At 36.3% G+C, this 21,630-nt stretch overlaps 1 protein-coding gene across 8 annotated transcripts in view; it reads left to right on the top strand.

Moving 5' to 3' along the window:
* Positions 1-21,224, top strand: part of GULP1 (GULP PTB domain containing engulfment adaptor 1) — a 165,535-nt gene extending 144,311 nt beyond the window's left edge. For 2 of the 8 annotated variants that reach the window (XM_052792407.1, XM_052792408.1), the window contains 5 exons: positions 956-1,180; positions 4,019-4,157; positions 11,180-11,274; positions 13,201-13,236; positions 19,133-21,224. In XM_052792407.1, coding sequence (XP_052648367.1) covers positions 956-1,180; positions 4,019-4,157; positions 11,180-11,274; positions 13,201-13,236; positions 19,133-19,204 — 567 coding nt within the window. In that variant the 3' untranslated portion in view covers positions 19,205-21,224. Of the gene's footprint in view, positions 1-955; positions 1,181-4,018; positions 4,158-11,179; positions 11,286-13,200; positions 13,237-19,132 lie in introns of all 8 variants that reach the window. The other 6 variants (XM_052792410.1, XM_052792411.1, XM_052792409.1 and 3 more) reach the window with 6 other exon arrangements.
* Positions 21,225-21,630: the final 406 nt, after the last annotated feature.

Below are 21,630 nucleotides of genomic sequence, written 5' to 3' on the forward strand. Positions count from 1 at the left end.
TATACAGTTAAATACTCCCCAGTCATATGAGGCTGCTAGCTTCAGATTCTTGTCTGCCTAATTCAGACCAGAACCTTGCAGTTACCACTTTGTCATCTTGGGTGAACGCCTCTACCATCTGTATTCTGGTGTGGATTTTACTAATTTGTCTCTGTTCAAAGCTGTTCTGTGGATTTGTTAAGAGATCAGAGAATCTTACAATCCTCAACTTTTTTGTTTTCCCAGCAGCAAAGGTTTACTCTGACCTGCATCCTGTGCTGCTGTTGTAGGGACATGAGGATTCCTTTGCTTTGCAACAATGAGTCTCAGCTTTTGAGATACCTACTGAAAATACCAAGTTCAATTAGTTATTTATCCACACAGAAAAGATGGCAGAAGGGTATTATTGTCCATAAATACTTAGGTGCTCAAATTCTATAGACAGGGAAATGAAACAAAGTCTAGTATTAATGTAAACATTAAAATTTGTGCACCGAGAGCTTGTACTGTAAGAAGATTTTAGTTAAATAATTAAATGTTCTTTAAATATTGGTGGGATATAAATGGTAGATGTTTCCTTGTTCGGGGAAAGAAAATTCTGTCCTGTGCTTTAACCACCAGAGTAACTCTTCTCCCCAGATATGTGCTTACCTGCTAATTTACATGTGCAGATATGAGATGTTGCTGATATGCTGGTGGATTTAGACATTTGTCAGTGCATCTGACACACTCACTTTTGGAAAGATGCCTGTCTTCATTTTACTTGGTGTATTTATCAAGGAGCAAGTCGTCTTCATTCCACTTAATACTGGGTTATCTCTTCCTGTGGTATATTTTTAGATTTTTGGTTTACAATATTTTCAAGTTCTGTATCTTGTAACTATAGCACTGAACCACAAGTTGCTGACAATTCTTTCCCTGATGTTACCACGTTCGGTTCCTCAGAGTGTTTTCTCTTTCTCTGATTCCTTTTCAGCTGCTGCACATAAAGTGTGATAATGATGAACATATGTTTCAAAGACCCTCTACTTTTTTCTGGTGTAACAGTGAGGATTCACCTCCTTGTTTAGATATCTCTTCCATTACGCTTACTCCTAGGAGTTCTCCTGACTCTAGACTACCATCTGGATTGTTAATACCACCACCTTCAAAAAGTGGTCTTCCAAAGCCAACCAGTGAATACAGCTGCCCAAGACCTCGTGTAATCCTGCTGTGCAAAAGCTTTTTCAGTTTTTTTGGCTTTCCTTGTTCTCTGTTGTGATTAACTTGTATTAAAAATGTGCATTTTGTACAGCGGTTAAAGGACAGAGCAGATGTGTCTTACATTCTCTAGGGATGCTCTTAAAATACGGAATTTGTGAAGATTTACTCTTACTTCTACATAGCTTTTTCTCTCCCACCCCCAAAACATAAGTTCTTATTTTCCCAACATGTTTAAATTAGTCCATTAATTAATTACCTCTGTGTTATTATTAAGAATAGTTATTCAAAACAAACAATACTTAAGGTCCAACTTCAAGGGCTTTCCCCCCCATGAATTAATAGAAAACCAATCAGCCATTAAATACGTTTTAGCATTCTTTATAAAAACTCTGTGCAAAATGAAGGTTGAAAATTATTCTTAAATATGAAATGAGCATATTGCCTGCTTTTTCATAGCAATATGCTTATACTCTCAACTTTTCTTCCATTTGCAAGTAACATTTGGCTGTACTTTGGCAAACATCCTGGCTTTCTGCATGTGTTCACGAAATAAAAATGCTTCTTGTGCTCATGTATTCAAAATATACATTTCTTAAAATTACTAAATTATAGTTTTACTTAAACTATCTGTATCGGTAGTATCAAAATGGCCAGTAACTTCAACAAAATGGCATACAGGCAGGAAATGACAGTGTAAAGTTTGGGTTTGCTTTTTTTGCCTAAAAGACTCATTTAAGACTAAACATAAATACCGTTTGTTTATTTATCCAGCTTCTAGGTAGCCATAAACACTTAGCAAATAAGGAGAATCTACATCAGCATTTACTGTCTCCAAGGCATTCTAGGATTATCCATCAACGTTGATGGGAAATGTAGGTTAATACATGGCATGCACTTATGCATTAAACTTGATCCCACCTTCCTGATGCAGACAAAAACCTATCGACAATCAGAGAGAGTTTTGTTTGTATGAGGAAAGGGATATGAGATTCATTATATGTTTACTTTGGGTCAAGCACATCTGTTGCCCTGCTTTGAGTGGGAGCAGATGACATCCAGCAATCTCCCTGACTTAAATTATACTGGTTCTCTTGAGTATGCACAAAGGTGCCAGGAGGTTAATACAAGGTCCACGAACATAGTAATAAGAGCCTATTGTGTCTAAACACTGCACTGAAATGTCCTCACAACAGATGATCTTTGAAATTGCAATGCTAACTCATGTTGAGGTCAGTAAGAGTTCTGTATGTGTAAAAATCTTAAAAATTAGTTATTTTGTGAAGTTAATTCAGCTGTGGTCTTACCAGGGAATAACATGACTGAGAGAACATTTTGTTTAAATAGAACCAAAAAAAAAAAGGCAGCATGTTAAATGTGGAATTTTTTTTTTCTTGGTATACTTCAGTATACCTAGGTAGAAATATCCCAGGGTTTTTAAGATATTGACCAGTTCTAGATCTCACTTAATCCAAATTTAAAATACAAATTCAAAACTTCTAAGAAATAGGAAACATAGGACTTCAGAGTCTAGTTTTCTTTTTAAGCAGTGTATTCAGTGGAAGACTGTGGATCAATATCCTTTCCTTCTCAGCAGCCACTGCAGCCTGCAGAGGGAAACAGAGGTAGTTCAGGGCTACCTGTAGACATGGCTTAGAAATCTGTGGCGTGTGCCGTCAGAGGGCAGCTTCGGTTGCTGCAGCAGAGGCACTAAAGAAAGTAGCATTCCAAAATAAGATTTAGGTCCATGAAACTCATGGACCAGGAGTGCTAAAGACCACCTGCTTACCAGGTTGTTGTATTAATGTATTCTGAAGAAAAGGATCCATGTGACTAATTTAACTTGTGCTTAAAAAATTTTCATGAGAATATATTGGTCAAATTGAATCTTACTTAAAAGTAGCAGCCTTTCCCTGTGCCTGGCTGTATAGTCTTTCTAATACACACACTGTAGGGGGTTTTGTATTGTCTAAGTAATAACATTAACATGCAAACTAGTTTTGCATATATATTCTGCCTTTGGCTTGTCAACCTCAGTTTTCATCTATTTCATCATCTGTCTTTAATGTTCAGTTTATTCTGACTTGTCTGTGCCTCATTTGTGTCCTTGAAGTAGTGGACTGATGGCAGGAGGAATGAATCATTCAAAAATAAATATGGCTGTAGAACCATGGTAATTGTTGGGTTTGGGATTTCTTTGCTTATCCAGTATCTTTTTGAACACTTCCAAATTCCTGGGCCTTACTAATGAAATCTCTTCTGTTTCATATTCAAGGGTGAGAGTTTTATATTGGATATTAATATTCAGTGTATTGCATGTCTAGGTTGTTTCTTATGGAAAAATACATTTGAAGCTTTGAATGCACCAGGTTTTTTAGGTTGTCAAATAAGTGATCATGTAAGGAAGGAACTAGTAACCAAGAAATACTGGGATTGTATCTTTTAATTTTAGCTACTTGTTTTGTGCACTCCAGAGCATAGCATATTGTTGTTGCAGTATTACCTTAAATGGGTCTTTTGAACATCTGTATTTATACATCTGCAATAGAGAACTGCTTGTCACCAGCTTTTTCAGGTTTAACTGTGATACGTTTCTGGCTGTACCAGGTGGACTGAAAATGGAAAATTTACAATGCTGCTTATGTATTGGAGAGTTTTAGCATGTCTCAGACTCTGAACTGCAAATGCCATTTGCTTGGTGTCAGGAGCTGTTTTTTGCATGCTGATGGTTATTTTTAACTTTTTTGAATATGTGGCTCTTACCTGCATGCTGAAGAATTCAGTATTGTGATCTTTATCATGTGAAATATTGCCCTAATGTTTATTGTCCTTATTGTAGGCAGGCAGTGTGACACCTAAATCACCCTCCACTGACATCTTTGATATGGTTCCCTTTTCTCCCATATCCCCTCAGTCATCAACACCTACTCGCAATGGTACGCAGCCTCCTCCAGTACCCAGTAGATCTACAGAGATCAGTAAGTTTTGTAACAACTGACCTAGTTTTTGCTTACGTTATATTTTTTTTTAATGAAGCATCTTTAAAGATTTACGTACATTTTGCATGAAAAGCCAAATACAGTTTTTGTAAATCACGTTCAATAATGCCATTTCATTTCACCATCTTCCCAAAGTCATTGATGTTGTGCCAAGTTACATTATAAATGAATTTATTTACTTGCTTGAAACTATTAAATACACAGTTTGAACGAGTTTGGCTGGGGATTTTAACTTGGCTTTTCTTTTACAGTATCTTTTTTGTACTTCCTTCAAGAAATACTTTTACTTCTGTTAGTTCTTTCCTTGTCAAGCCACAGTTGTAGCATCTAAAGCCTACATTTCTGGGGAAGACAGCAGGTGGAGTAAGTATGGTGATGATGATGCAGAACGGAGAGCTGAAGAAATTCCTCAAGATGTAGACTGTCTTGGAATGCTTTTTTTAATACTACTTTTTATATCATCTACAGCTTTGTTTTTCAGTTATAGTAGATGAACCTCTCCAGATCTGTGAACCACTCCTAAAAGATCTTCAAAAAATGATTAACAATAGCAATTTTATTTTCCAAAGGCTTGAAAGCAGCTAGGGTAAGGTTCTTGGCTTCACTGGAAATCTTTTAGGAGTCCACAAAGTATTTTTAAAAGCTTTGGAAATCCCTTGGGGGAGAGGAGAGTGGAGCATACACAAGCAATGGTGGAGGTTGTAGAAATATCAGTCTGTGCGTAGTATCTTCTATTTCTGATGTCTATTTTAGTATGGATAAGGAACATTAATGTTATTGCCTGCCACCATGTAAAACCACATTTGAAGAGTTTCTGCCTGTTTTGGGGAATGCTGCTAGTATGTAGAATTTTCAGGTATGAATGAGAGCTGTGCACAATTATAAAAATGCATTGTCAGTGAATGTCTTCCCCAATACCATATCCTACACACCTTTCGGTTCCATTGCTCAGAATGACTGTCACCGTCTAAAGAGAAAGTAGATGTTGAGGCTATTGGTTAAAAAAAAAAAATCTGTTCTTTTTTAGAGAAGATTTTTAATTAATTTAGATGAATTTCTATGGGTTTCTCAAAGAGTATATTAACAGAATTTAAAACTATTCTACTAGGAATAGTTAATATTAACTATTATTAAATAACTTTAAGGAATATTAGAATATTCTAATAGAATATTAGAACTGTTATATTAAGAGAATTTTTATGGCTTTGTAAAGAACAATGAAAAAATATTTCAAAGACACGACCTCCAAGAACTCATTTTGTTTTTTCCAATTTTTTCTTCTGAAACTACAGACCATGCCATAAAGTTGATCTCAATGTGAATATCCAGCTTCAAAAGTAATAACTTGATTGAATTATAGGAAGAGATAGGGTTTTTTAGCTACTGTCCCACTTTGGTTCCGTTGAAATTGTGGCTAGAAATCTTGTAGCAGTCAGCACTCAGTGCTGAGTGGTCTTGAGAATTCCAGCTATGTAAGTTTCATAGTCGTTTAATCAGTGGGTTTTGTAATATAGAAAATACTATAAATAAGTTGCTTATTCGGTGATATGTACTGTTGAAAATAGTTGTTTCTTCTGCACTTCATTCATTTACATTAAATTAAGGTGATGTAGTTCAGAGACGTGGCAGTCAGTGTCTGTTAATTCTCTGTGCCATGCTTCAGAGAGAGATTACAGAAGTACCTCATAGTCTTTATACTTTTGATCCCTCCTCTTTCAGTGTATGTCATGGTACTTTAAATGTTGAAAATTGTTGCATTCGTCAGCTATTAACACATTTTGGCGTATTTCAAAAGTGTAATTTGAAACAGAAGAGGAATATTATATAATCAAACAAGGACTTACTGTCTATAGATGAGAAAGTTCAGATCCCGTAAGAACCTCATTCAAGCTGTGTAATGTTACATTACTGTAATAATGTACAATAATATGTTGTTTTATATGATGTTATTACTGCCAGTACAAGCAAGCTGGTATTTCTTTCTCTAATACAAGTCAGATAGGTGGCAACCAAGAGGAGCTGATGCTTGGAGTCTCCCATTTCCTGAGGTCATCTTTTCATGTTCTTATCTCTCCTTTCTTTGTCACTGCACTTGAGTGGTTTTTTCCCATCCCTTTTGATGAAATTACAGGGTGATTCTGTTGGATTTTATAATTTTTATAACTTCCACCTTTATCACGTTCAGTAGTAAACAAGGAGAAAGATAAGGGTGCACCATCTATTTGCTAGTGTCAACCTCAGTTGCTTCATTTGTCTCAGGTTCATCTGCCTGTTACCTAGGGATGGCACTTGTGCTGCTTAAGCAAAATGTGCTTTTAAAAGCCAAAGTTCATCTTACTCATCAACTGGCCAGTTTGACAAATTACCCAAGAATAACACTGCACAGGAAAGACAGGTCTCATTTGCAGGAAACTGGTAACAATACCAAGCACTTTGGATTCTTCTAAGACCAAGAGCTTCACAGATGGTAATTGGCACCAGGATGACAGTTCAGCTTTTCATAAAGAGAAATGCCTAGAGTTAGAGTTTTGCTTGCCAGCTCTCCTTAGGGTAGTTTCCCCAGCAAAAATTGGGGGGTTATAAATTATACCTTTTGCATTGACTAGTTCACAGCATGTAGTTCAAGAAACCCAGCATTCTAACACTAGAAGAGTGCAACACTGACCTTTTCTCGGAAAGGCGGTTATCTCCAAAGCATTTAAGCTTTAAAAAAGGGAGAAGATTCTTGAAATTTTGAGTTCTTGCTCAGCAATATACCAATATGGTTTCTCAGTAAATGTCTGCTCACTACTGGGTCTGTCAGTGATAGCAAATAGATTGGTTTTACCTATTTTAAAGGAGACAATTGCATGATTTTTGGACAGGAAGTTGTAGACTGGACAAGTACGCAGTGTCTCTTTAGGTAATACTTGCAAAGAAGTGATTCTTTCAAAAACAAAAGCCCTTTCCAGAATTGTATTTCTACTCAAAATGTTGCTGAGAAATACTTCTTTTAACACTATGTTTGCGGTAACCAGCTTGCAGGCTAAACATAAACATTGCAGCCCAGTATAGTGATTGCTTATTTGAACAATTGACCAATGCACAACCAAAAATGCAACCAAATTGAACAAAAATGCAATCAAATTGAACAATTGACCAATGCGCAACCAAAAATAGTAAGCGCAACCAAAAATGCAGTGTTAAAGACCATGCTGCTGCTTCCTTGTGGAGTAAAGGATTGCAAACGTTCTTGTAAGTTATCTTAAAGGACAGCATTAACTTATTAATTTTAATTAATTAAAGGAGGAATTAATTTATGTGTTTCCTGTTGGCACAGCCTTATTGTTATATCTTAGAAAAGAACTGGAGAGGAACAGTCTTCATCAAATTGTTCAACGTTTATTTTACTCAAATGCATCTTGAACAATCCAAGGTCACAACTGGCAGATGTAGAAATCTGCTCTGAAATGCTATCTTTCCAGAGATATTCAAGAGTATGTTGTCAGAATAATGGTGGAACCATTTTTTTATGCTGTAATAATTCCAAAAGAAAAAAATATGGAGCAGCTAAGGGAAAGGCTTCCTGGACTTCACTACCTCAGCTTATTCCAAGTATTTTCTTGGGTCCTTGTCTTCAGTTTAATTTTTATTTGTCATCACAGCTGCTCCAGGACATCTGGGCAAAGCATATATCAGCATAAGTCTGTGCCTGAATGATAGCTAAGGTAAAGAAGATTAGGATGCAAAATGCAGCAGAAAAGCCAAACATTTGTAGTTTTGTTTAGTAATTGCTAGCTTTGAGTTTATTACAGAGTGTAGGTTGCTATTCTCCAGCATTGCATGTTTCTTGTCCTGAATGTCAGAAAGGTCACAGCAACAAGAATTTATTACATGTTCATGTCCTTCTGTGATTTGAGTTGTTTATGTAAAACATCATGGTTTTGAATTTGTTGGTTGATTTCCCAAGCTGTGAATTTATTTCCATCCAGAAAGGAATGGGAAAGGGAAGGGAAATTATATGAGCTGTTTGAAAGGATCGTTTTCAAAGGCTTCCTGGTTGCTGTGTATTGGAGAAAGAAATGCCTGTTTATGCTAAAATTATTTGGGGGAGTATGCCAGGCAAGATATTCTTGTTATGGTTATCTTCATGCAAATACTGTAGCCTGAAATAAAAAATTACTGATTTATCCTATCTCTGCTAAAAAGGAGCCCTGCTGTGAGCAGTGGAGTGAACACTAACAGATAAGCTTATGGGGATCCCATGCAATAGTGCAGCTCTGCAGTGACTAAATTTTAGTCCTTGTCCAGTTTCCACATGTTCTTCAGCTTCTGTTCAAAAGAGAAATACTGATGATGCTATTGAAAATATTTCATGGAACTTTTATTCCTCCCTGACTCTTAGCAGTGCAATCTCTCATATAACACAGGAATTTTAAATGCAGAAAAGCAGTTGTACTATGGACTTTTTCAGCTGGTTTACTGAAATGGTTAGGAAGTTAGAGAAGTTAGGAAGTATAGAGATAGTTCCCCAAACAATTATTTTTCATAGAAACTCAGCTAGGAGATACTTCTCTATTTTGAATTTGATTCCGTACAGGGTTTATTAGGCTCTGTCACTTGGAATAAGTTACACTCTGGTTAATTTTAAAGTCTGCCTTGATTAACAATATAAATGAAGTAATCCTTCACCTGAAGGCACGTGACATTAAAGGAGCTAAAGCTTCTGCCATTCTCCTGCTAATGAGTTCAGAAGTGCTGTCATTAATAAAAGACCAATAATAAGGCATGAATGAGATAATATCCATAATAGTGTACAAAATACTTGCTTTCAAAAATAATGATAAGTCATATTTCAGTACTAAGAAATGCAAGAGTTGTGTTCTTTACTTTTTTTTCCTAAATACATTCCTTGAATGTTTGCTAAGCCTTGGTGTTGAAATTGGCTGCTTTTAGCTGTCTGACCACACAGAAAACTGTCAGCTCCTTTTAAGGGTAAAAAGAACCTCAGTGGGGAGAAAAAGAAAGAAAATGGACTTACATAATGAGCAAACTTACAAGGAGCAAAAAGCATAATCACTTTTTGCCCAGTCGAGGTTAGATGGAAAGTCAAAGCTCCTACACATCTGAAGGTTACTTGATAGGAGCATCGGAGCATGTAAGGACACTGGTTATACTGGAGCAGACCCATTTTGGCTGTGAAAGAGGCAAGGGATGAGGTAGATCCTAATTTTTACATTAGATTATCCTAGCTAAAGTCTCTTTCGCATGCTGGTGGTCTGCCTCTGCCAGGAAAGACTAGATTTTTTTTTGGCTCAAATGGGCTTTTGGAATAATGCGCTCTGATCTGGGCCATCTCCTGGTCCCATGTGACAGTTTGTAGCTGTTTAGCCACAGTTTTTGAAATATGTAATTAATCAAGTTCCTGCTTGTTTCTGTACTTTATTATGGGAGTGAATGCTAGTAGCTGCTAATTATTTAAAATGCCTATTGTGCAGCCTGATAACACCTAATTGATCCCATGGGTCAAAACCCATGGAGACTGATATGCGTAATAAATGTTGAAGAGCCTAGACAAGTACAGGTCTAAAATTCTGACTCCAGGGATGCCAGAATAAAGACATCTGTTTAGCTATATGCCTGTGCTTCAGCATTGATAATATGACTGGTAACACTGCAACATGGATTTTGTGTCAAGTAGTCAGTCGTCAGCTTCCATGTCTTGGATGTTATGGGTAATATTTTGTGCTTAACCAGAAAACTAGCTAGTCATTTCAAAGATACTAATGGCCTCTTTTACTCTCATGCTCTTAAGCTAACATTGTTTTAAGGTTGGTAGTATGCTTACCAGGTTTCTTGCTGGACAACCATGAAAGTTAGGATATAGGATATGGTTTTAATTTTCTCTCCACTGATGACAAGACAGTATTAACTTGGTTCTGTAAATTTTGCAATTAATGTGGTTGGGTTAGCAAAATGATTTTCTTACTGCTTTAGTTCAACCCAGTGTAGGATAGAAAAAGACTGTATAGATGACACCATTACATGTAGAGGAAAAAAAGAAATCCTGCTACTGAGAAGGAAAAAAACCCCAAACCCCAAAAAACCCAACCCAAAATATTTGGGCTGTCGGATGTGAAGAACTAGCATTACACTGTTCTAATAACAACAACAACAAAAAATCTCTTGGAGGTGTTTCTTCTTGTCCAGACAAAAAAGAAACAAATAAACAAACAAAAAAAACCCCCGTGACCACTAGAAAGCATACTACAGTTAAGAAAAAGTGAGAAATAGTATTGCATCTGAAGAGAGAAATTTGCAATCATTCTATTTATGTATGCAGATTTAGTGGAATTTCAGGGTAAGTGACCTGTCATGGTCCTATGCTTTTTTCATTCTTTCGTTCTTGACTTGATCTTATCCAAGATTTTAAAATTCTGACAATTAGTTTTAGTTACTACCAGCTGTGCATTGAGGAACTCTATCAAATGAAGGCCTTACCTTCCATGAGTAAGAGTAGTTGCTTGTCCTTACCAAGACGTCTTTAACCTGATGGTGAGAAGTGGCAGGCAGGGGATATGAAGCTAGTTTGTTTGCAAGAATATGTTTCTGACATAATGTTAAGATGACATTTGACAACTGATGTCCAGTTGTTCCCTCACTTATGAAACTCCTACACATCAGTTCCAGAGTGCACTTCAGTAGGAGATGCCCTCTTCAAATTGCAAATTTTTCTCCTCGGATCCCTAAAATTCCTCTAGAAGGCACAAGCATTAATGACAGCTAAATAGAGGCTTAAACAGAAGTTCATGGTGTTCTTGGAGAAATATTTGAGTATTAAACTTTGGAAAACTAATCAAGACCTGGCTTTCAAATTTGGATGTTAAAAGTTGGGGTTAATCAGTTGCATATCTGGAGGTGCTATTATTCAGCTTGTAAGGAGATGTAAGCTGACTTTTTCAAAGTGCTATTGTTGTAGCCCATACCTTTTCTCTTGGTGACTCACTTTTCTGTTGTTCCAGAGAGAGACCTTTTTGGAGCAGAACCTTTTGACCCTTTTAGCTGTGGAGCAGGAGATTTCCCTCCAGACATTCAGTCCAAACTAGATGAGATGCAGGTAACTACTGAGTTATCAATTATGCAGTTTTCTATGGCTCTATGACTATTCTTGCAATACATGTTTACAGTATTCTGAAAACATATTCCAGACTGCACATGCAAATACACAGAAAAACCCCTATTTCTGACTATTCCTTTTGCAAATATGTCTCAAGGTCTTTGAGTTGGAGTTTGAATTTGACTGAAGATCCTTACATGGTATTAATATGGACACCTGCACTAATTTAGGGTTTCTCAGCAGTGTAATCAAAATGAATACTGCTACTCCTGCCTGGGAAGGGACTGAGACACCTGAAAGAGAGCTGAAGCGAGAGCCCTACAGATACACTGATCTTGTTAGTCCTCAGTTCCAGCAATCACCACCATCCCAGTATACCTTCATTTTTCCCTCAGGAGCATCAGTCTGGTTTTTCATAGCATTGGCATAGGCAAAGTGTGTGCTTAGGAGGCCATGGCAATTTTCTGCTGCTTTTAAAAATAGCTGTATTTGACTATGGCACTCTGGGACAATTAAACTGTTGAGAATTGATTCAAGAATTCTAAACTGATGTGTTTTTATTAGAAGATGTTTGTTGATTCCGAAACACTCAACAGTATCTGTTCAGTTATTGACCCAATTTTGAGGCAATTCTAGGAGAAAGCCTTCAAGTTTTGGAATAAATCACTCTTCAGTCAGACTTTCCAGACTGCTAGTTCCTTGCCAGCTTGCTTATCTGTTTTGTTTTCAGCAGCCTGCCAGCAAAATGGAAGGCTGAAAATACTGGGAACTTGAATTTCTAGGATCCTCAGCAGAAAGTGTTCCCAGGGTTTCCAGCCCTCTTGTATCTCAAGCGCCCACAAAGGCCAAGAGAGCTAGCTCTCAGCCTCCTTCAGTTCCTCTCTTCTGCCTGAAGAGCAGCAGAAACATTTCAAAGTGGCTGAAATAAGATTTAAATACCATTTAATTTTCCTGAGTAAAATTTCTATTTCCTGTTCATTGTGAAACTTTATTTTCCATGTCAGTTTAGGATGGTGCCACTGGCAAATGCCACTACTGTGAAGAAATTTAGATTCTTGCTCACTTGTACTCTGGCCCATATGATTTCAGATAGCAGCTAAAAGCCAAAACTGGCTTCTTTGCAATTCCAGTAAAAATGCTTGTGTTTTGTGAATGCTATAATGTTATTACCAAGCCCCTTGGCACAAAAAAGCAAATCTTTTAGCATCTCCCGTTGACATATATCAATGTTTCCATTGTCTGTAGCCCATTTTAGGAAAAAGTATGCTGTAGCATCTGTGGCTACTAGGAGGAATCCTATGAAAATATCTAACTGTCACACACTAAGAGTTGTTATTACAGGTAATGTTTTGACAAAATTTTTAATTGTTAGCATGTAAGGCTGCAGAGTGCTATCACCTCATAAAACGTAAGTGAACGGAACAGTAGAAATCTTTATCAAAGATTTTTGAAGTCTCAAAATGAAAAACTCATATAATTGTTTGTACTCTCTTGATCTAAAAAAGCAGACAAACAACCAATAACAAACCCCTCAAAGCCTACGGCATTACTATGTCCTGTTGCAAAAAATATTCCATTGGTCGGGTATTCCCCCCTGCACATACAGGTTGTATTTTTTCCAACTTTTTTGTATGCTTTATAAACTGATCTCACAATTAGAGAGTCTAGCATATCAGTCTTAGCATACCCTGATATTTCCACTGAAAATTAATTAGTGGGTCTTTATGTAGGCTCAAAACTTATTCGTGTATAATCCAATTGAGAACAAGTGTAAAGCTGACAGAATGAGAAAAAAAAATAGTATTCTAACTTTGGCCAAAGCAAAAGCTATGTGCAGTTATTTTACTAGGTGGTTGGTGCAAAATACGGATTGAAACATGTTTTCCCTAATCTCTCTTATTTTCTTGTGCTTTCCTGGGTGCCTAGCGTCAGCGATGGTTGGTATATCATATTTTAATAATGGTATTTAAAGCATTTACAATTGAAGTGTGCATGTGTTCATGTCTGGTGTTTTTATTTTTATGTATATGTGTGTACATATATATATATATAAACTTTTAAGATTTATATTTTATATATACAACTCTAAGTCAGGGCCATTTCAATTTTTAGGGGCCTACAATTTTGAAGGTAGGGACAGCTGATTTTAGTTATCTTTCTTCTGTCTTACCAGCTGCTAATAGTAAGCCTGCATCTTCATTGCTGTTTGTTTTCCATGTGTACTAGTGAAATCTCCAGTTTTCATTATCAGATTGTCATTAGTGAAATGGTTTAAGCAAAACCTTTGATACATAGATTTTTGTGTCAGTACAATCACATTTATGAATACGTTTTTATTTGGAAGTAATCATTTAAAAACTTGCAATGAGCAGAAGAGAGCTGTGCTAGAAGTAAACTTTTGTTAGATACACAGCCTATAAGGAAGGAAGGTGAAATGGATGCTACAAAAGGTAAAAGCACAGAACATATAATGTGCTCTGGGAAATCCAACATTAAGAAACATGAAAGAAAAATGTAGGCTTCTTTCCTTCTCTGGAATGCAAATTGAAGGAATCTGTTATCTTCACATTATGAAAGTACAGCCTCAGTTTCAGTAAATATGTATTCCATTAAATATACAAAGGTAAGTTGTTTGCAAACACATCTAATAGTTCAGAATACAAACTTATTCTGAGAGGGTGTTAAATACAGCTTCTCCTACACTCAGAGTGGCAAGCTGCCTCGGTGACAGCCTGGTTGGAGCAGCTCAGTCCAGACTCTCTGCTCCTATTTCTCGCATAGAGCTGTGTCAGATGCCTCGGCAAACATGCCCCAGTCTGCAGAAAAGCTGTCGCGGCATATGCATGCGTTGGAAGGTGATGCATAAGCAAAGTGGGAGAGGAGAGCACAGCACAGCAGAAGAGGCGTTGGAGAATAAACTCTGAAGTAGTGGGTGTCTTTCCTTTGCATCCGATATTCTGAACCTAATGAGATCAGATAAAGTTCCCTGACCTCCGGGGGAACACTTTTATGTTTACACTTTAGTGAGGATCCAACTTTCACACTTAAGCTCTTTCCATTCCATTTCTCAGTCCAATCTCTATTGATCTCTTTGGAGAGCTTGTAACTCAAACATGTGCCGAGATGTGACTTTTACAGCTCAGGCCTCTCTCTGACTATCCAACCTCCTGTTTCCCCCCACCCTTATGCTGAAACATATTTTCATCTTCTCTATTTTCACTGTATCTGGACATTAATAACACGAATCTGTCTATTTTCCCAGAAATCTTGCAGTGAGGGGAAGTTTCCCTGGATCATGAATTGTACCAGCAACAGCTGCTATAATTTATTAAAATCTCAAGGTAGTTGATATCATAAAGCTTCCAGGAGCTGCAAGCCATTCTCCCTGCATGCCCTGATGCAGTCAGTAGGCTTGTCATCTTTCCATCTGAAATAAGTTATGCTCAGCCCTCTAAATTACCTTCTCAGAAACCTGTAAATTTATCATTGGTTCATTGGGTTTGTGCTGACTTAAGCTCATTGAGTGAAGTTAGTGTGAAGCGATAAGTAAGTTAACCTCAGAGCCGTAAGGTTGACTTTAGCAAATTTATCTTCTGATAAAATGGAAGTTCTTCGTCTTTCACTGTTTACTGTTTTAAACCAGAATAGCTCATGTCTTACTATTGTAGACACAAAAAAAGTGGGAGTTTTGGAAGAGGGGTTGTTTTCGGGTTACTTTTTCTAGTGAAAACAAGGTTTGTTCCTTTCTTTAAGTGACCAATCATATCCTTTAGTACAATACCATTATTCTTCTGGGTAACTAAGATGTTCAGTCCTTGTGTTAAATCGCCTCCAAAGTAAAATAGTTACATGACGCTGTCATCATGGGCATATGAACACAGAAACAAGGCACAATATAGATGCACACTTCATAGCCCTTCCTGTTCCCACTTTTGTCCAGTACCAGGACTTGGCCTTTTTCTGTATTCCCTGTAGATCAGCGGATTTGAGAGATTTTCTGACCACATGAGGAGCTACTGTTTCCTGACCCTGTAAAGTACAGGAAGCCATAGCACACATGTTTTTTAATGAACAGGCAGTGTGTTATGCTAGGAACACACATTATTAGAAGCTGAAATGTCTGAATTTCACAAGGCAAAATATTTTAAACTGTGTATTAAAATTAATGATGCATTTTTTATATATATGCAATGTGTACGAAGTCCTGACTATATATGTCATTTTTAAAGAAAAAATATTCTGCCTAACACATTAATCAAGTTTATCAGAAAAAAGATAAAAACAAATCATAATCTGTAATCTGCTTGGTCATTCCAACTGACTTCATTATTATTACAGCTGCGAATGCTGGGTTTTGGAGTGGAGAGTTGGAAGTAGGCATAGCTTCAAGTAAGAGCCATAAGACTTGAGACATGTATGCAGTTCAGGTGTATATATAAACTGTATTCCTGAAAGTGGACGTAAAGCTTACGGTGTTCTGCATTGCTGTGAGAACTACAGCATAGGATACTTTATTATCTGCATCAATCACAGTTCAACTGTGTTTGGACGTAAAGAAGAATCTTTTCGTAAAACCGTGTCTTCCCACGGCTTGCTTGCTTACAGCTGATTGGAATTTTTTTTAATTATATCGCATATTTACCAAAGTATAGTTTTGGAGATTCCAAAAATTATTTAAGAATTTGGAGTTACTGTGCAAAACTTGAGGGATTAGGAATGGAGATGGCTGTGGGAGATCCGAAGTCCATGCTTTCCGGCAATTTGATTGCAATCACTTTGCCAAAGAGTCTGCTGGATTGAGGGTGTTCTGATTTTTTTTCTTTTGAGGGCTGCGCTTAATTTAATGGGAATATCAGTTGAGACAATACAGCTTGTTTTGGCTTATACTCCTACGCACTTCTTGTCCTCCACTTAAATATTAGTGAAGAAAAAGAATCTGGATTTTACATTCTTTTAAAATCTGAAAAATGCCCAGATGGCTGTCTAGATTGCCTTGATGTCCTCTTTATGTTGTTGGGCTTTTTTGACCCTGTGGTTGGCATGAAAGTTTAAGCCTACTAGTAACTGTAGTATCTGACACTTGACAACAGTGGGGGTTGTGTGATTTAACAGGTGAACATTGAAATGTCACATTCCTGTTATAGACAGCTATGTGCGTGAGCCATTTTAAAGTATGCATGTGTTAACACTGCAGTTCCTGGCACTGTAGTAGGAGGTTTTACTTCCTTACCAGTTTTGCCTGTAATAGAAGCCAGGCTCTCAGGTATGCAACTGATAACAGCACCTGGCAACCACATCACTATTTTCTTTTAGGACAATAGTTCATTATGGTAATAAAGTTAAAAGGCTTTTTAAAGAATTATGAAACATATAGTGCAGCAATCTCTTAATGGATTAACATTGATCACATTGCAAATATGTGAAAATGTGATTGTTTTAAGTGGAAAATATCACAGCTTAAAAGAGGAGGAGGACTAAATGGGGGAGAAACAGGTCTGGAGTGAAGTTGCAGAAGGAAGGGTCAAGGAGACCACTGTTCTTCAAGAAAGTAGTAGAAATAGTTCAAAGTAAAGTCATAGCAAACACAAGCTAAGTGACAAAATACCAGTTTGTATGGACTAAAACAAAAATTAAAAAACCCCACACGGTCAGTGTGATGTGTGCCCTTCCAAAATGCGTCATCTGATTTGCTCTTAGCTAGCCAGAAAAAGGGCACTGAAAGTGCAGCTACGTAAGACACCAACAAAAGGTGCTTAAATGTATAGAAGAAAGACAAGAGCATGCAGGACATGAATGGGATGCGTGTTTGGTGAAAGGGCTCTCTGGATTGCTAAGAACGAAGCTGGTTGTCCTTGTTAAACCAGTTGCTGTAGCTGTTCTACTATTGCAGCTGTATCAAGCATCCTCAGGTTGAAGCACAAACTATCCCTTTTACAACCTCAAACCTGGAAGCAGCCTTGAAATACTTTAGAAGATTAGCATTTCAGACATGTAACTGTGGGGTTTACAATTTAACAGGCTAGACTGTAGGGCTAATTCTCTGAATTCTCCTTCTGTGTAAGCAGTCCTCCTTTGACTGCAGTTACATCAATTAATAGCATCCTTTGGGTAAGTGAACAAAGTCTGTTTATAACAAGACATGTTTGACTTGGAACTTCAGATACTGTTTGCTTGAAATATCTTTTGCATTGAATGCTCTTCCTGATAGCCCTTTGAAAAATACGAGGGGTGGTAGGGAGTTGAATACACCAGTGAGCTTTGGCAGCACTATGTCACCCAGGTAAGGCAAAATGGGTAGCAATGTTGGAGAATGTTTACACCACAGTACTGCTACTGGCTGTCATAGTATGGATCTGCCTTTAGAAAAATTCAAATTTTGCTTGGAAAATCTCAGATCACTTAGTCACTATTGCCAGGAAGTTTATTCTATTTCTTAGCATTACCCTTCTGACGGCAGTAGCTGGTGAGGTTATTAAATATTCATATGCTTTTAAAATTCTAGCCTGTGGTTTAAATCTGTTTGAAATTAAGCTTGTTTGACTTGGGTTTTATCTTTTAAAACCAGAAGGTATGCTCTTGAGGTACTGCTGCGCATTATGAGAAAAGGCTTGAGTTTATGCTTAAGCCCAATACAGATTGCTTTACAAAAAGATTTATTTTGTTTACAAGATGTTTGCTTCATGAAAGCACATATTATTGATTTCATAGCATACGATCAACATTCTGTAAGTGATCTGTATGTTAAGACAACATGGAACTGAACATTTGACAGCTGCCACTGGACTTGACGTTCTCATGGCATTTCTATTCACAGCCCTTGTTTCCAATTGCTTATAGCTTTATGGCACTTTCACCTAACAGACTGAAATTTTCTTGACTCAAAGGTGACTTTTCTCTTGAAAGTCGAGCCACAATTATTCAGCTTCTTTTAAAGCAAAAAGAGAAATGGAAACAAGAGCACTTTGCCTGTATTAAAAATGCTGTTGTTATTTTAGAACTGGTGCAAGCTAAGTACTTTTTGTAAACCAAACGCAGGTACTTGTAGAATTAATTTCTTTTCAATAGAGGGGGTGGTAGCACCTAGCTTATAATCATTTTTGTGTTTCCACTAATCAAACTAATGTGAGTAAACAAAGGAATTTTGGTCCAAACTTTTAAAGAAATTCTTTGCACTTTCTAAAGACCATTGTATTTTATTTCACTGAGTTACTTGCCTTTGAAATGCACAGTTTGTTCATTTGCAATAGAGCAAGTATGACTTTATTTGCCTTTTTAGTGAAGCTCAGATGGCAGTAGGCTGTAAAGCATACATCTGTCAATTGAACTGCATAGGGACTGATTCAGAACAAGCCTCTGAGATGTGGTTGAGTACTATACTTTTTGTTGGACTACTTCTAAGATACAGGATCACTGAATGTATGAGACACTGGGTATTAGTAACAATGTCCGTGACTTACCTGAATCTTTAAAGTGTAAATATAATAAACTCTTTGCTCATATAGCCCTAATCTTTCCTACTTATAAATCATGTTGAATTTTACTCAGGAATAACATCGTGCAAGTCAAGCTTGTTTGTTTTTCTGTCAGCCTGTGTATATGAATATTCAATATTTTTATTCTACAATATTTTCTTCGTTATATATACATACTGTATTTCTTTTGTTGTACAAGATACATCCTTTTATAAGTTAACCACTAAGACTTACTAAAAACCAGCTGACCAAATAATGTAAATGTCTGAAGTATCCTTATGGTTTATCTGCCTAAAGATAAGCTCAGATTTAGATGTTTTGGAAAGCAAGCTTAATCCTCCAGAAACCACTTTCCTTTTTATTAACTATGTCTTGTTTCATTGCAGGAGGGGTTCAAAATGGGATTAACTCTTGAAGGCACAGTATTTTGTCTTGATCCACTAGACAGCAGGTGCTGATGCCAAGAAACTAAATGTGAAATTCCTACGCAGTGTTTTTTTTTTCTTTCTGAACATGTATTCACAGATATTATTCATGTGCCAAAAATTGCTTTTTTCAACATGTAAACTCTTATGAGGTTTGCTTCTATAAAAATCCAACTTAGTGCCAGTCTTTCCCTGTACAAATGTAAAAAGTTGTATTTGTTTATGAAATATGAATTAAATTACACTGTTGTGTTTTTCTCTCACATTTTGGCCCAAGTTTACTACGCTTTATGACTATTAGCCTGGAGAAGTTCTTCAGAAAGCTCACAGATACCTCTCAGTTTGCAGATGTGCAAGCATGATTTTTACGTAATACTTTACCTGGCAGCATTTTGAAACTATGTTTTTAAGCCATTATTTAATATTCAAGCAGTAAAATATCTAGTACAGAAAGTTCAAATTGCAGTGAAAAAGCAGCAAATACTAACCATTAATGTATGCTTAAAAGGTAAATCTGGATGCCGTGTAATTAATTTCCATTACTGTGTATGGTTACTATGCTGTATATATCTTGTTATTAGTTTATAAAATCTGGAAGATTTTTAGGTCCTTAATTCATGTTTTAGAAACTAACAAATTGTTAGTGTGCTAATTAGCATTTAATGAGCATAGAAGAACTGCTGAATTGTAGAATGAACAAATTAACTGCCCTTTGTTTTGATATTTTATAGCTGAACTGTAAATTATGTAATTTGGAATTCATTACATGATAACCATAACTTAAAAAGAAGATTATGGTCTTGCATTTGCTTAGGAATTTATGCAACTTTGTGTATAAGCAGGCACTCTGTTTACTGGCCTCAATTCTGTAAGTTACGTTTGAGACCTGAGTGTTTATAGTCAGGCTCTGTTGAGTATTTTTTTCACTGTCTGCTTTAATGTTACATGTCTTACTATAATTTCGAAGCTTGCTGCAAGAATTCAATATATGTTAGTAAGTCCTTCATACCCACTGGTTGTTTATGTTACAGAAATAACTGCACACCAAAATTTTCAGCTGCTAGTGAGTTGAATGCCGACCTGTCTATGCATACTCTACATTAATTTTTAGCATAAGCAATAAAACTCCATCCTAAACCTATCTTAGAAAAATTACTATTATTAGTGTTTTGATGCCCAAACTCCACCTTAAATCAATTCAAAAACTTTAAAAACTCCAATATTTTCCCCTCAAAACATACAGACGTGAAAAAAAACAAAATTTCAGAATTTTTTTTTTTCATATTTTCTTTCCTTTTTCATGAGAGCTTTTTGTGATACTTATGGTTTGTCCTTAACGGTTATAATTTACACCAAAAGTGCATTTTGCAAATTTGTTATCACATGCATATCTTGATGCCTTGTTCAACAAAGTACTTCTGCATATACCTTTGAAGTCCACTGAAATGAATGGGGTTATTCCTTTGCTGAGTTTGACATATGCTCAGGTACGTTGCTGAATGGGGACCTTAATGTCCTACATTACATTAGTCTTCCTCTCTCTTATTCTGTGTTCAACATTCATATAGAGTATTATATATAAATATATATATATAAAAATATATATAAAATCACTAACAAATAGAATAGTATATGTTTCATAAAGAAAAGTCTTTATAATTTTGTTTGTCATATAGTATTTTGGAATTTGTATAATGAGGATGTTTAGTAGCCATAGCAATGGCCTTTTTTAACAAATAGAATTTGTATTTTTATTGTACTTTAAAAAGCTTTACATAATAAGCATCTATTTAGTGGTCATTTATTATCAATGGTAACACTAAGATAATATTTGCACATTTTAAGAAACCTTTTTCGTTACTGATTTTTATGATAGTTGACTGCAAATGGCGTGGTTAAATATTACATACCTGGTCAATCCATACAAAAATACTTAAATCAACACAACAGTGCATTTTTAATGAAAAGATTATGTGATTCAATTGGAAACTGTATTTCTATGTAATCTCAAATGTCTGTTTGATTTTGCTTAAAATAAATGTTTTTAAATAAATGGCCTCCTAGAACACAATGTTCATTCAGTAAAATGCCCAGTGGAAGGGAGGGCGGGGGGGGGGGTGCTTAAATGTGTCGAAGTCATCTTATATGCTGGAAAGAATCTGATCTCAGACAGTATAGAGTAACTCCAATGTCTGACCTTTATTATTGAGTTTGGTCTAATCTGTAATCAGCAGAGAAAAATCTTGTTCTATATGCAGCTACCTAATACTAATAATTAGGGATTAACTCTCTCCACAGTGCTTCATGGATTTAATTGACTCTTTATTGCCTTTTTTTTTTTTTTTTTTAATAATACTTAGCTGCTCAATATACTTAGCTACTAAATTACCCTAATGGTTATTTAAGGAGTAAAGGATGTAATTGAAGTCTTTCTGAATCCTAGAAGGCAAGCTCTGTAA

The sequence above is a fragment of the Harpia harpyja genome, chromosome 7, assembly GCF_026419915.1.
Source record: "Harpia harpyja isolate bHarHar1 chromosome 7, bHarHar1 primary haplotype, whole genome shotgun sequence".
In the NCBI taxonomy this organism is placed as follows: Eukaryota; Metazoa; Chordata; class Aves; order Accipitriformes; family Accipitridae; genus Harpia; species Harpia harpyja.